Source organism: Rhinoderma darwinii, chromosome 6 (genome assembly GCF_050947455.1).
Source record: "Rhinoderma darwinii isolate aRhiDar2 chromosome 6, aRhiDar2.hap1, whole genome shotgun sequence".
Classification (NCBI taxonomy): Eukaryota; Metazoa; Chordata; class Amphibia; order Anura; family Rhinodermatidae; genus Rhinoderma; species Rhinoderma darwinii.
Genome location: NC_134692.1, coordinates 503,897 through 519,022, shown reverse-complemented (window position 1 = coordinate 519,022; position 15,126 = coordinate 503,897). Strand labels below are relative to the sequence as shown.

At 44.1% G+C, this 15,126-nt stretch overlaps 1 protein-coding gene across 2 annotated transcripts in view; it reads right to left on the bottom strand.

Moving 5' to 3' along the window:
• The window catches only part of MARCO (macrophage receptor with collagenous structure), a 60,697-nt gene that overhangs the window by 23,384 nt on the left and 22,187 nt on the right, over nt 1-15,126 (bottom strand). For both annotated transcript variants that reach the window (XM_075831036.1, XM_075831035.1), the window contains exons 5-11: nt 14,492-14,599; nt 14,149-14,193; nt 13,135-13,215; nt 10,201-10,254; nt 8,856-8,936; nt 8,440-8,484; nt 7,132-7,230 (exon numbers count right to left, since the gene is read on the bottom strand). In XM_075831036.1, the coding sequence (XP_075687151.1) occupies nt 7,132-7,230; nt 8,440-8,484; nt 8,856-8,936; nt 10,201-10,254; nt 13,135-13,215; nt 14,149-14,193; nt 14,492-14,599 (513 nt within the window). The remainder of the gene's footprint in view (nt 1-7,131; nt 7,231-8,439; nt 8,485-8,855; nt 8,937-10,200; nt 10,255-13,134; nt 13,216-14,148; nt 14,194-14,491; nt 14,600-15,126) is intronic.

Here is a 15,126-nt window from a genome sequence, read left to right as displayed (position 1 = left end):
TCTGATCTTTTCATCCCGTCTCTGCTCCTTTCATCCTGTCTCTGATCCTTTCTCTGATCTTTTCTTCCTGTCTCTGATTCTTTCTTCCTGTCTCTGATCCTTTCTTCCTGTTTCTGATCATTCCTTCCCGTCGCTGATCATTCCTTCCTGTTTCTGACAAAACTGAGAAGATTATTGTACTTCATGTATGGAAAAATAAACAAAAAACAGATAATTCCTTCCTGTTTCTGATCCTTCCTTCCTGTTTCTGATCATTCCTTCCTGTTTCTGATCATTCCTTCTCGTCTCTGATCATTCCTTCCTGTTTCTGATCATTCCTTCCCGTCTCTGATCATTCCTTCCTGTTTCTGATCATTCCTTCCCGTCTCTGATTATTCCTTCCTGTTTCTGATCATTCCTTCCCGTCTCTGATCATTCCTTCTAGTCTCTGATCATTTCTTCTAGTCTCCGATCATTCCTTCCTCTTTCTGATCATTCCTTCTAGTCTCTGATCATTCCTTCTAGTCTCTGATCATTTCTTCTAGTCTCTGATCATTCCTTCCCGTCTCTGATCCTTCCTTTTCGTCTCTGATCATTCTTTCCTGTCTCTGATCATTCCTTCCCTTTTCTGATCATTCCTTCCTGTTTCTGATCATTCCTTCCCGTCTCTGATCATTCCTTCTAGTCTCTGATCATTCCTTCTAGTCTCTGATCATTCCTTCTAGTCTCTGATCATTGCTTCCTGTCTCTGACTCTTTCTTCCCATCTCTGATCATTCCCTTTTGTCTCTGATTCTTTCTTGTCTCTGATCCTTTCTTCCTGTCTCTGATCCTTTCTTCCTGTCTCTGATCATTGCTTCCTGTCTCTGATCCTTTCTTCCTGTCTCTGATCCTTTTTTCCTGTCTCTGATCCTTTCTTACTTTCTCTGATCCTTTCTTCCTGTCTCTGATCATTGCTTCCTGTCTCTGATCCTTTCTTTCTGTCTCTGATCCTTTCTTCCTGTCTCTGATCCTTTCTTCCTGTCTCTGATCCTTTCTTCCTGTCTCCGATCCTTTCTTCCTGTCTCTGCTCCTTACTTCCTGTCTCTGCTTCTTTCTTCCCATCTCTAATCCTTTCTTCCTTTCTCTGATCCTTTCTTCCTGTCTCTGATCCTTTCTTCCTGTCTCTGATCATTGCTTTCTGTCTCTGACACTTTCTTCCCATCTATGATCATTCCTTGTTGTCTCTGATCCTTTCTTCCTGTCTCTGATCATTGCTTCCTGTCTCTGATCCTTTCTTCCTGTCTCTGATCCTTTCTTCCTGTCCCTGATCCTTTCTTCCTGTCTCTGATCCTTTCTTCCTTTCTCTGATCCTTTCTTCATGTCTCTGATCATTGCTTGCTGTCTCTGATCCTTTCTTCCTGTCTCTGATCATTGCTTCCTGTCTCTGATCCTTTCTTCCTGTCTCTGATCATTCCTTCCTGTCACTGATCCTTCCTTCCTGTCTCGGATCCTTTCTTCCTGTCTCGGATCCTTTCTTCCTGTCTTGGATCCTTTCTTCCTGTCTCTGATCCTTTCCTCCTTTCTCTGATCCTTTCTTCCTGTCTCTGATCGTTTCCTCCTTTCTCTGATCCTTTCTTCCTGTCTCTGATCCTTTCTTCCTGTCTCTGATCCTTTCTCTGATCCTTTCTTCCTGTTTCTGATCCTTTCTTCCTGTCTCTGATCCTTTCTCTGATCCTTTCTTCCTGTCTCTGCTCCTTACTTCCTGTCTCTGCTTCTTTCTTCCCATCTCTGATCCTTTCTTCCTTTCTCTGATCCTTTCTTCCTGTCTCTGATCCTTTCTTCCTGTCTCTGATCATTGCTTTCTGTCTCTGACACTTTCTTCCCATCTCTGATCATTCCTTGTTGTCTCTGATTCTTTCTTCCTGTCTCTGATCATTGCTTCCTGTCTCTGATCCTTTCTTCCTGTCTCTGATCCTTTCTTCCTGTCCCTGATCCTTTCTTCCTGTCTCTGATCCTTTCTTCCTTTCTCTGATCCTTTCTTCATGTCTCTGATCATTGCTTGCTGTCTCTGATCCTTTCTTCCTGTCTCTGATCATTGCTTCCTGTCTCTGATCCTTTCTTCCTGTCTCTGATCATTCCTTCCTGTCTCTGATCCTTCCTTCCTGTCTCGGATCCTTTCTTCCTGTCTCGGATCCTTTCTTCCTGTCTCTGATCCTTTCTTCCTGTCTCTGATCCTTTCCTCCTTTCTCTGATCCTTTCTTCCTGTCTCTGATCGTTTCCTCCTTTCTCTGATCCTTTCTTCCTGTCTCTGATCCTTTCTTCCTGTCTCTGATCCTTTCCCTGATCCTTTCTTCCTGTTTCTGATCCTTTCTTCCTGTCTCTGATCCTTTCTCTGATCCTTTCTTCCTGTCTCTGATCCTTTCTTCCTGTCTCTGATCTTTTCTTCCTGTTTCTGATCCTTTATTCCTCTCTCTGATCCTTTCTTCCTGTCTCTGATCATTCCTTCCTGTCTCTGATCCTTTCTTCCTGTCTCTGATCCTTTCTTCCTGTCCCTGATCCTTTCTTCCTGTCTCTGATCCTTTCTTCCTTTCTCTGATCCTTTCTTCATGTCTCTGATCATTGCATGCTGTCTCTGATCCTTTCTTCCTGTCTCTGATCATTGCTTCCTGTCTCTGATCCTTTCTTTCTGTCTCTGATCCTTTCTTCCTGTCTCTGATCCTTTCTTCCTGTCTCTGATCCTTTCTTCCTGTCTCCGATCCTTTCTTCCTGTCTCTGCTCCTTACTTCCTGTCTCTGCTTCTTTCTTCCCATCTCTAATCCTTTCTTCCTTTCTCTGATCCTTTCTTCCTGTCTCTGATCCTTTCTTCCTGTCTCTGATCATTGCTTTCTGTCCCTGACACTTTCTTCCCATCTATGATCATTCCTTGTTGTCTCTGATCCTTTCTTCCTGTCTCTGATCATTGCTTCCTGTCTCTGATCCTTTCTTCCTGTCTCTGATCCTTTCTTCCTGTCCCTGATCCTTTCTTCCTGTCTCTGATCCTTTCTTCCTTTCTCTGATCCTTTCTTCATGTCTCTGATCATTGCTTGCTGTCTCTGATCCTTTCTTCCTGTCTCTGATCATTGCTTCCTGTCTCTGATCCTTTCTTCCTGTCTCTGATCATTCCTTCCTGTCACTGATCCTTCCTTCCTGTCTCGGATCCTTTCTTCCTGTCTCGGATCCTTTCTTCCTGTCTTGGATCCTTTCTTCCTGTCTCTGATCCTTTCCTCCTTTCTCTGATCCTTTCTTCCTGTCTCTGATCGTTTCCTCCTTTCTCTGATCCTTTCTTCCTGTCTCTGATCCTTTCTTCCTGTCTCTGATCCTTTCTCTGATCCTTTCTTCCTGTTTCTGATCCTTTCTTCCTGTCTCTGATCCTTTCTCTGATCCTTTCTTCCTGTCTCTGCTCCTTACTTCCTGTCTCTGCTTCTTTCTTCCCATCTCTGATCCTTTCTTCCTTTCTCTGATCCTTTCTTCCTGTCTCTGATCCTTTCTTCCTGTCTCTGATCATTGCTTTCTGTCTCTGACACTTTCTTCCCATCTCTGATCATTCCTTGTTGTCTCTGATTCTTTCTTCCTGTCTCTGATCATTGCTTCCTGTCTCTGATCCTTTCTTCCTGTCTCTGATCCTTTCTTCCTGTCCCTGATCCTTTCTTCCTGTCTCTGATCCTTTCTTCCTTTCTCTGATCCTTTCTTCATGTCTCTGATCATTGCTTGCTGTCTCTGATCCTTTCTTCCTGTCTCTGATCATTGCTTCCTGTCTCTGATCCTTTCTTCCTGTCTCTGATCATTCCTTCCTGTCTCTGATCCTTCCTTCCTGTCTCGGATCCTTTCTTCCTGTCTCGGATCCTTTCTTCCTGTCTCTGATCCTTTCTTCCTGTCTCTGATCCTTTCCTCCTTTCTCTGATCCTTTCTTCCTGTCTCTGATCGTTTCCTCCTTTCTTCCTGTCTCTGATCCTTTCTTCCTGTCTCTGATCCTTTCTCTGATCCTTTCTTCCTGTTTCTGATCCTTTCTTCCTGTCTCTGATCCTTTCTCTGATCCTTTCTTCCTGTCTCTGATCTTTTCTTCCTGTCTCTGACTCTTTCTTCCTGTCTCTGATCCTTTCCTCCTTTCTCTGATCCTTTCTTCCTGTCTCTGATCGTTTCCTCCTTTCTCTGATCCTTTCTTCCTGTCTCTGATCCTTTCTTCCTGTCTCTGATCCTTTCCCTGATCCTTTCTTCCTGTTTCTGATCCTTTCTTCCTGTCTCTGATCCTTTCTCTGATCCTTTCTTCCTGTCTCTGATCCTTTCTTCCTGTCTCTGATCTTTTCTTCCTGTTTCTGATCCTTTATTCCTCTCTCTGATCCTTTCTTCCTGTCTCTGATCATTCCTTCCTGTCTCTGATCCTTTCTTCCTGTCTCTGATCCTTACTTCCTGTCCCTGATCCTTTCTTCCTGTCTCTGATCCTTTCTTCCTTTCTCTGATCCTTTCTTCATGTCTCTGATCATTGCATGCTGTCTCTGATCCTTTCTTCCTGTCTCTGATCATTGCTTCCTGTCTCTGATCCTTTCTTCCTGTCTCTGATCATTCCTTCCTGTCTCTGATCCTTCCTTCCTGTCTCGGATCCTTTCTTCCTGTCTCGGATCCTTTCTTCCTGTCTCGGATCCTTTCTTCCTGTCTCTGATCCTTTCCTCCTTTCTCTGATCCTTTCTTCCTGTCTCTGATCGTTTCCTCCTTTCTCTGATCCTTTCTTCCTGTCTCTGATCCTTTCTTCCTGTCTCTGATCCTTTCTCTGATCCTTTCTTCCTGTTTCTGATCCTTTCTTCCTGTCTCTGATCCTTTCTCTGATCCTTTCTTCCTGTCTCTGCTCCTTACTTCCTGTCTCTGCTTCTTTCTTCCCATCTCTGATCCTTTCTTCCTTTCTCTGATCCTTTCTTCCTGTCTCTGATCCTTTCTTCCTGTCTCTGATCATTGCTTTCTGTCTCTGATCCTTTCTTCCTGTCTCTGATCCTTTCTTCCTGTCTCTGATCCTTTCTTCCTGTCTCTGATCCTTTCTTCCTTTCTCTGATCCTTTCTTCCTGTCTCTGATCCTTTCTTCCTGTCTCTGATCATTGCTTCCTGTCTCTGACTCTTTCTTCCTGTCTCTGATCCTTTCTTCCTGTCTCTGATCCTTTCTTCCTGTCTCTGACCATTCCTTACTGTATCTGATCATTCCTTCCTGTCTCTGATCCTTTCTCTGATCCTTTCTTCCTGTCTCTGATCCTTTCTTCCTGTCTCTGATCATTGCTTCCTGTCTCTGACTCTTTCTTCCTGTCTCTGATCCTTTCTTCCTGTCTCTGATCCTTTCTTCCTGTCTCTGACCATTCCTTACTGTATCTGATCATTCCTTCCTGTCTCTGATCCTTTCTCTGATCCTTTCTTCCTGTCTCTGATCCTTTCTTCCTGTCTCTGATCCTTTCTTCCTGTCTCTGACCATTCCTTACTGTATCTGATCATTCCTTCCTGTCTCTGATCCTTTCTTCCTGTCTCTGATCCTTTCTTCCTGTCTCTGATCCTTTCTTCCTGTCTCTGATCCTGTCCTACTGTCTCTGATCCTTTCTTCCTGTCTCTGATCCTTTCTTCCTGTCTCTGATCCTTTCTTCCTGTCTCTGATCCTTTCTTCCTGTCTCTGCTCCTTTCTTCCTGTCTCTGATCATTGCTTCCTGTCTCTGACTCTTTCTTCCTGTCTCTGATCCTTTCTTCCTGTCTCTGATCCTTTCTTCCTGTCTCTGACCATTCCTTACTGTATCTGATCATTCCTTCCTGTCTCTGATCCTTTCTCTGATCCTTTCTTCCTGTCTCTGATCCTTTCTTCCTGTCTCTGATCATTGCTTCCTGTCTCTGACTCTTTCTTCCTGTCTCTGATCCTTTCTTCCTGTCTCTGATCCTTTCTTCCTGTCTCTGACCATTCCTTACTGTATCTGATCATTCCTTCCTGTCTCTGATCCTTTCTCTGATCCTTTCTTCCTGTCTCTGATCCTTTCTTCCTGTCTCTGATCCTTTCTTCCTGTCTCTGACCATTCCTTACTGTATCTGATCATTCCTTCCTGTCTCTGATCCTTTCTTCCTGTCTCTGATCCTTTCTTCCTGTCTCTGATCCTTTCTTCCTGTCTCTGATCCTGTCCTACTGTCTCTGATCCTTTCTTCCTGTCTCTGATCCTTTCTTCCTGTCTCTGATCCTTTCTTCCTGTCTCTGATCCTTTCTTCCTGTCTCTGCTCCTTTCTTCCTGTCTCTGATCCTTTCTTCCTTTCTCTGATCCTTTCTTCCTGTCTCTGATCCTTTCTTCCTGTCTCTGATCATTGCTTCCTGTCTCTGACTCTTTCTTCCTGTCTTTGATCCTTTCTTCCTGTCTCTGATCCTTTCTTCCTGTCTCTGACCATTCCTTCCTGTCTCTGATCCTTTCTTCCTGTCTCTGATCCTTTCTTCCTGTCTCTGATCCTTTCCTACTGTCTCTGATCCTTTCTTTCTGTCTCTGATCATTCCTTCCTGTCTCTGATCCTTTCTCCCTGTCTCTGATCCGTTCTTCCTTTCTCTGATCCTTTCTTCCTGTCTCTGATCCTTTCTTCCTGTCTCTGATCCTTTTTTCCTGTCTCTGATCCTTTTTAACTGTCTCTGATCCTTTCTTCCTGTCTCTGATCTTTTCTTCCTTTCTCTGATCCTTTCTTCCTGTCTCTGATCCTTTTTTCCTGTCTCTGATCCTTTCTTCCTGTCTCTGATCCTTTCTTCCTGTCTCTGATCTTTTCTTCCTGTCTCTGATCCTTTCTTTGATCCTTTCTTCCTTTCTCTGATCCTTTTTTCCTGTCTCGGATCCTTTCCTACTGTCTCTGATCCTTTCTTCCTGTCTCTGATCATTCCTTCCTGTCTTTGATCCTTTCTCCCTGTCTCTGATCCTTTCTCCCTGTCTCTGATCCTTTCTCCCTGTCTCTGATCCTTTCTCCCTGTCTCTGATCCTTTCTCCCTGTCTCTGATCCTTTCTCCCTGTCTCTGATCCTTTCTCCCTGTCTCTGATCCTTTCTCCCTGTCTCTGATCCTTTCTTCCCGTGTCTGATCCTTTCTTCCTGTCTCTGATCCTTTCTTCCTGTCTCTGATCCTTTCTTCCGGTCTCTGATCCTTTCTTACCTGATGCTCCTCTTATACCAGCATCCCCTTTGCTTCCTTTCTGCCCTGTTGCACCTTGCAGCCCCGGGTTACCAGGGACTCCTGAAGATCCTGTAGCACCTGTAACAAGGGGTTAATCAATACAAATACTCTGGACAGACAGTAAATATATGGTATTTGTCTGGACATGGATTTGACAGAAAGTGATCACTTAAAGCAGAGAAAAACTTTACAAAATTCTTGGGTCCTGGGGAGATGAGTAATCATTTGTATTTTTTGCTGAGAAATTTGGGTGATAAAATTTGGTTTGGATAAAAGCGAATAACATCAGCCAATCAGAAATGATACATGAAACGGGAGGACGAAATACACCGATCTGCCAAACATTAAAACCACCGGCCTAATTTTATATAGATCCCAATCTCGCCGCCTGTCCAGCTCTGACCTGTCGAAGCATGGACCCCTGACGGTTCCTGTGGTATCTGACACCACAAAAATACCAGCAGATCCTTTATAGGGAACCTGTCATCTGCATTATGCGGCCCTCACTCCGTTCAGCAGTCTTTCATTTATTTGCTAAAGTGAAGTCATTTTGGAGAATTTACATTCAGCGTGTGGCCGGATCCGCCAGAGAAAAGTCGCCGCTCCCTCTGACCACTCCACACAGTAACAGGTAGAAACCTGTCAATCAGCGGCGAGTGGGAGAGGGAGTCTTTTCTTCACACGGCCCCCGGCGGCTCGTCTTCTTCCCTTAATGCATCCTGCTGCCAACTCTTCTCCAGGTAAGTGACGCGCCCGGCCGTCCACATGATGTAACGCTTGATTCCTCAGACCAGACGTCGTCTTCTATTACTCCATGCTCCAGTTCTGATGATCACGTGACCATTGTAGGCGCTATTGGTGGTGGACGGGGGTCGGCATGGGCGCTCTGAGCGGTCTGCAGCTACACAGCCCTCTCTATCACAGCGGCAGTAACTTTATCAGTAATTTGTCGTACAGTAGTTCTTCTGTGGGATCGGACCAGACGGACTAGACGGCCCTCCCCCGAACATCATTGAGACTTGAGCAATTAAGACCCTGTAATGGCTGGTTGGTGTACGTCAGTGCAGTGCGGTTCTGGCGCCATTTCCAGCAGACATTACAAAGCTCAGAAATCACTCTGCAGGATGGGAGTGGGATTGTCCTGATTGTGATTCCTATCTGGGAAAACGCTCTATTGACTGGAGAACTACAACTCTCAGCAGTTGTGCTGCAGCTCTGCACGTTGGAGCCCCCATCACTCATCAATAATTACAACATATTAGACCATAATCTATCATGAGATTTCACCTGTCTGTCCGTCTTGTCCCGGCCTTCCAGCCTCCCCCTTCACTCCTGCAGGATAGAGAAGATTCAGTCATTGACGGTCAGCTGTGATACAAGTGATTGCCATTAATGTCACCTAAAGCTCCGCAAGTCACACGGAGGCCCTTATTACTGGGGTCTCGGGTACAGAAGGGGTTAATGTTTATATCCCTGGTGGGCCTCGGCAAAGAAGAGGTTAATCTCTGGCACCAATTGTGCCAGATTATCTCCTGTAAGAAGCTTTTACTTGTGTCTCCTCAGAGAATGACGTTACATGACATTTCCCCCTCTCTTCTGCGGCCCCCAGACATGACATAGTAGAACCAGTCCCAGCCATGAACCACAGTCCAAGATGCAGCGACCACCTCCACCCCCAACTCTCAGGTCTCATCATTTCTCACCATCTCTTCCGGCAGGTCCTGCTGGTCCTGGAGGTCCCACTTTCCCAATGGTTCCTTCATCTCTTCTCTGACTTGGGGAACCTGCAATTCACAAAAGAGAAATGTATAACATATATATGTATACTATAGACAAACCAGGACACTTATAGTCCCTGAGGTGTAATCTGTATATAGTATACAGGGTGAGTATATAGAGGTGTATTCTGTATATAGTGTACAGGGTGAGTATATAGAGGTATATTCTGTATATAGTATACAGGGTGAGTATATAGAGGTGTATTCTGTATATAGTATACAGGGTGAGTATATAGAGGTGTATTCTGTATATAGTATACAGGGTGAGTATATAGAGGTGTATTCTGTATATAGTGTACAGGGTGAGTATATAGAGGTGTATTCTGTATATAGTGTACAGGGTGAGTATATAGAGGTGTATTCTGTATATAGTGTACAGGGTGAGTATATAGAGGTATATTCTGTATATAGTATACAGGGTGAGTATATAGAGGTGTATTCTGTATATAGTATACAAGGTGAGTATATAGAGGTGTATTCTGTATATAGTATACAGGGTGAGTATATAGAGGTGTATTCTGTATATAGTGTACAGGGTGAGTATATAGAGGTGTATTCTGTATATAGTATACAGGGTAAGTATATAGAGGTGTATTCTGTATATAGTATACAAGGTGAGTATATAGAGGTATATTCTGTATATAGTGTACAGGGTGAGTATATAGAGGTGTATTCTGTATATAGTATACAGGGTGAGTATATAGAGGTGTAATCTGTATATAGTATACAGGGTGAGTATATAGAGGTGTATTCTGTATATAGTATACAGGGTGAGTATATAGAGGAGTATTCTGTATATAGTATACAGGGTGAGTATATAGAGGTGTATTCTGTATATAGTATACAGGGTGAGTATATAGAGGTGTATTCTGTATATAGTATACAGGGTGAGTATATAGAGGTGTATTCTGTATATAGTATACAGGGTGAGTATATAGAGGTGTATTCTGTATATAGTATACAGGGTGAGTATATAGAGGAGTATTCTGTATATAGTATACAGGGTGAGTATATAGAGGTGTATTCTGTATATAGTATACAGGGTGAGTATATAGAGGTGTATTCTGTATATAGTATACAGGGTGAGTATATAGAGGTGTATTCTGTATATAGTATACAGGGTGAGTATATAGAGGTGTATTCTGTATATAGTGTGAGTATATAGAGGTATATTCTGTATATAGTATACAGGGTGAGTATATAGAGGTGTATTCTGTATATAGCATACAGGGTGAGTATACAGATTATTTTAATGATCCGACTGTATTACCTGTGTCCCCTTTCTGTCCCTTCTCTCCGTTTCTTCCAGGAATTCCAGGCGATCCTTCACGGGATATAGATATAGAATTATAGACCTCGGTTCTCATAATGAGCTGTGTTTTATTTTAGTGAATGGTCCAGAGCAATAAATTATATTTATGCAACTTATTACTGCTCATTCCTTTCTATTACTGCTCATTCCTTTCTATTACTGCTCATTCCTTCCTCTTACTGCTCATTCCTTTCTATTACTGCTCATTCCTTTCTCTTACCGCTCATTCCTTTCTGTTACTGCTCATTCCTTTCTCTTACTGCTCATTCCTTTCTATTACTGCTCATTCCTTTGTTACTGCTCATTCCTTTCTCTTACTGCTCATTCCTTCCTCTTACTGCTCATTCCTTTCTATTACTGCTCATTCCTTTCTCTTACTGCTCATTCCTTTCTATTACTGCTCATTCCTTTCTATTACTGCTCATTCCTTTCTCTTACCGCTCATTCCTTTCTGTTACTGCTCATTCCTTTCTCTTACTGCTCATTCCTTTCTATTACTGCTCATTCCTTTGTTACTGCTCATTCCTTTCTCTTACTGCTCATTCCTTTCTATTACTGCTCATTCCTTTATCTTACCGCTCATTCCTTTCTATTACTGCTCATTCCTTTCTATTACTGCTCATTCCTTTCTCTTACTGCTCATTACTTCCTCTTACTGCTTATTCCTTTCTCTTACTGCTCATTCCTTTCTCTTACCGCTCATTCCTTTCTCTTACCGCTCATTCCTTTTTCTTGCCGCTCATTCCTTTCTCTTACCGCTCATTCCTTTCTATTACTGCTCATTCCTTTCTATTACTGCTCATTCCTTTCTATTACTGCTCATTCCTTTCTCTTACCGCTCATTCCTTTCTCTTACCGCTCATTCCTTTTTCTTGCCGCTCATTCCTTTCTCTTACCGCTCATTCCTTTCTATTACTGCTCATTCCTTTCTATTACTGCTCATTCCTTTCTATTACTGCTCATTCCTTTCTATTACTGCTCATTCCTTTCTCTTACTGCTCATTCCTTTCTCTTACTTCTCATTCCTTTCTGTTACTACTCATTCCTTTCTCTTACTGCTCATTCCTTTCTATTACTGCTCATTCCTTTCTGTTACTGCTCATTCCTTTCTCTTACTGCTCATTCCTTTCTATTACTGCTCATTCCTTTCTCTTACTTCTCATTCCTTTATCTTACCGCTCATTCCTTTCTATTACTGCTCATTCCTTTCTCTTACTGCTCATTCCTTTCTATTACTGCTCATTCCTTTCTCTTACTTCTCATTCCTTTCTGTTACTGCTCATTCCTTTCTGTTACTGCTCATTCCTTTCTGTTACTGCTCATTCCTTTCTGTTACTGCTCATTCCTTTCTATTACTGCTCATTCCTTTATCTTACCGCTCATTCCTTTCTATTACTGCTCATTCCTTTCTCTTACTGCTCATTCCTTTCTATTACTGCTCATTCCTTTCTCTTACTGCTCATTACTTCCTCTTACTGCTTATTCCTTTCTCTTACTGCTCATTCCTTTCTCTTACCGCTCATTCCTTTCTCTTACCGCTCATTCCTTTTTCTTACCACTCATTCCTTTCTCTTACCGCTCATTCCTTTCTATTACTGCTCATTCCTTTCTCTTACTGCTCACTCCTTCCTATTATTGCTCATTCCTTCCCCTTACTGCTCATTCCTTCCCCTTACTGCTCATTCCTTCCCCTTACTGCTCATTCCTTCCTCTTACTGCTCATTCCTCCTTCTTACTGCTCATTCCTTCCTCTTACTGCTCATTCCTTTCTCTTACCGCTCATTCCTTCCCCTTACTGCTCATTCCTTCCTCTTACTGCTCATTCCTTTCTCTTACTGCTTATTCCTTCCTATTATTGCTCATTCCTTCCCCTTACTGCTCATTCATTCCCCTTACTGCTCATTCCTTCCTCTTACTGCTCATTCCTTCCTCTTACAGCTCATTCCTTCCCCTTACTGCTCATTCCTTCCCCTTACTGCTCATTCCTTCCTCTTACTGCTCATTCCTTCCCCTTACTGCTCATTCCTTCCCCTTACTGCTCATTCCTCCCTCTTACTGCTCATTCCTTCCTCTTACTGCTCATTCCTTCCTCTTACTGCTCATTCCTTCCTCTTACTGCTCATTCCTTCCTCTTACTGCTCATTCCTTCCTCTTACTGCTCATTCCTCCCTCTTACCGCTCATTCCTTTCTCTTACCGCTCATTCCTTCCTCTTACTGCTCATTCCTTACTCTTACTGCTCATTCCTTCCTCTTACAGCTCATTCCTTCCTATTATTGCTCATTCCTTCCCCTTACTGCTCATTCCTTCCCCTTACTGCTCATTCCTTCCTCTTACTGCTCATTCCTTCCCCTTACTGCTCATTCCTTCCCCTTACTGCTCATTCCTTCCCCTTACTGCTCATTCCTCCCTCTTACTGCTCATTCCTTCCTCTTACTGCTCATTCCTTCCTCTTACTGCTCATTCCTTCCTCTTACTGCTCATTCCTTCCTCTTACTGCTCATTCCTTCCTCTTACTGCTCATTCCTCCCTCTTACTGCTCATTCCTTCCTCTTACTGCTCATTCCGTCCTCTTACTGCTCATTCCTTCCTCTTACTGCTCATTCCTTCCTCTTACTGCTCATTCCTCCCTCTTACTGCTCATTCCTTCCTCTTACTGCTCATTCCGTCCTCTTACTGCTCATTCCTTCCTCTTACTGCTCATTCCTTCCTCTTACTGCTCATTCCGTCCTCTTACCGCTCATTCCTTTCTCTTACCGCTCATTCCTTCCTCTTCTGCTCACTTCCTCTTACCTTTCGTTCCTTTTTCTTTCTGCTTCTTCCTTCCTCTACTTGTTAGCTCCTTCCTGATTATAATTTCTCCTTTTGATCTTATTTGTTGACCCTTTCTTACCTGCAGCACCATTTATACCAGTCTCCCCCTTGCTTCCTTTTGGTCCCTGTGCACCAGGGGGACCAGCAGCGCCCACAGCACCTGCATGACACAGAACTATTAGCTTTCTGCCATAGCGGAGGCTTCAGTGGCTGTTGATGACATGTTTGCAGAGAGACAATAACACGCGGTATGGGTGATGATCGGAGCGGCCGCCCTGAAGCTTCTATATACAGATATTATGTAGATGAGGTAATTATACTAATAATAAAGAGGTGGAGAGTCCTAGTGTGAAAGGCTTGTGTCCTCCCTGCGGTGCTCGTGGATCTCATCCTCTGGAGCCGGTTATATGGTTGTCTGGTGTAGTGAATGACGGCTTCACAGCTCTTAGGCCGGATTCACACGAGCGGGTGTGTTTTGCGCGCGCAAAAGGCACTTAACAGCTCCGTGTGTCAGCCCCGTATGATGCGCGGCTGCGTGATTTTCGCGCAGCCGCCATCATTATGACACTCTGTTTGTATGTTTGTAGCACATGGGGCTTTTCTGTTTGCAAACATACTTTTCACTGCTGTTGCGCGAATCACGCGCGTCCCACGGAAGTGCGTCCGTGTGCTGCGCGTGATTTTCACGCATCCATTGACTTCAATGGGTGCGTGATGCGCGAACAACGCACAAATATAGGACATGTCGTGAGTTTTACGCAGTGGACTAACGCTGCGTAAAAATCACGGAACTGTCTGCACGGCCCCATAGACTAACATAGGTCCGTGCGACGCGCGTGAAAATCAGGCGCGTTGCACGATGTATATCACGTGCGTCTGAATAAGCCCTGACAGTAAAGAAGCCTGCTCACTGCTCAACACGGAACCTCTTATGTTTGGTCCTAACATAGAACAGCTTTGTACCGTATATTTTCTACGGCCTATTACAGATTTGTATCTACTGTTCATGACCCCTCAGACCTCTCTTCTCAAGACTAAACACATTTAATCCTTTCAATCATTCCTCATAATTGACGTTCTCCTGATGTCTTACCCTTTTCTCCATCTTGTCCTCGGTTTCCAGGCTCACCCTTTATTCCTAAAGAACAGGGAATGGTCATTCATTGTAGATCACTGTATTAGTACTGTATAAATGCTGCATCACTAGACACGGGACTCACACAGTAACATGCAATACCTCCGGGTGCCACCGGGCAGCGTACAATAGCTATTTGTACATAGCCGCTATGTGCTGAGCACTGTGTGACTGGTCCTCGGTGCAAAAAAGTTTGGGGACCACCGGTTTAGAGGACATAGTGCCCCTCTTCATCAAACTAGCTTACATGCTGCACCCCGCACTGAGTCGGCCACAGTTATGGCCATGTGATAATTCTCACCATCTGTCCCGGGAAGTCCTATTTGTCCAGTTGGTCCTTGATGTCCCGGCAGTCCTGGGGGACCCAATTTACCGCTGCTTCCTTCCTCTCCTTTCTGACCAGGAAGTCCTATAATGAAGCAATACATTGTAACCAAACAGAAGTGAGGAAACGACATGCTGGAGTTCTCTATGTACCAAATAGTGTCCCCCACCACCACATAGACAGGTCGCATTGCTCGGGTGTAAAGTGCCCGGGCACCTTGATGTGTTGCTGTTCATTTTGATTGCTGTCTTTTTACGTGCAGGATTGAGACCAAGCATGTTGCCTAAATGAACCTGTATGTAAATATAATATTCGTGCTTTGCTGCCGCCTAGTGGCGAACTGCATTGATATTTTGTATAGTGCTGTTGGGTTATGTGTGCAGGACCTGTGATCGCAGGACCTCATGTGAGTGGATGTGCTGCCCAGCTCCTCCAGTAGGGTTTGCGCCACAGGACCGGGGTCAGGCATGTGTCTGCGTGGAGAAAACACCTGCCCTCTGCTGGGAGTGTGGGCCCTGCCATAGCAGCAGCAGCAGCAAAGTGCACCTGTGCATCCCACTGACAGCGGTTACTATAAGGAGGAAGTGAGACCGAGCGTGGGCAGTAAAGCA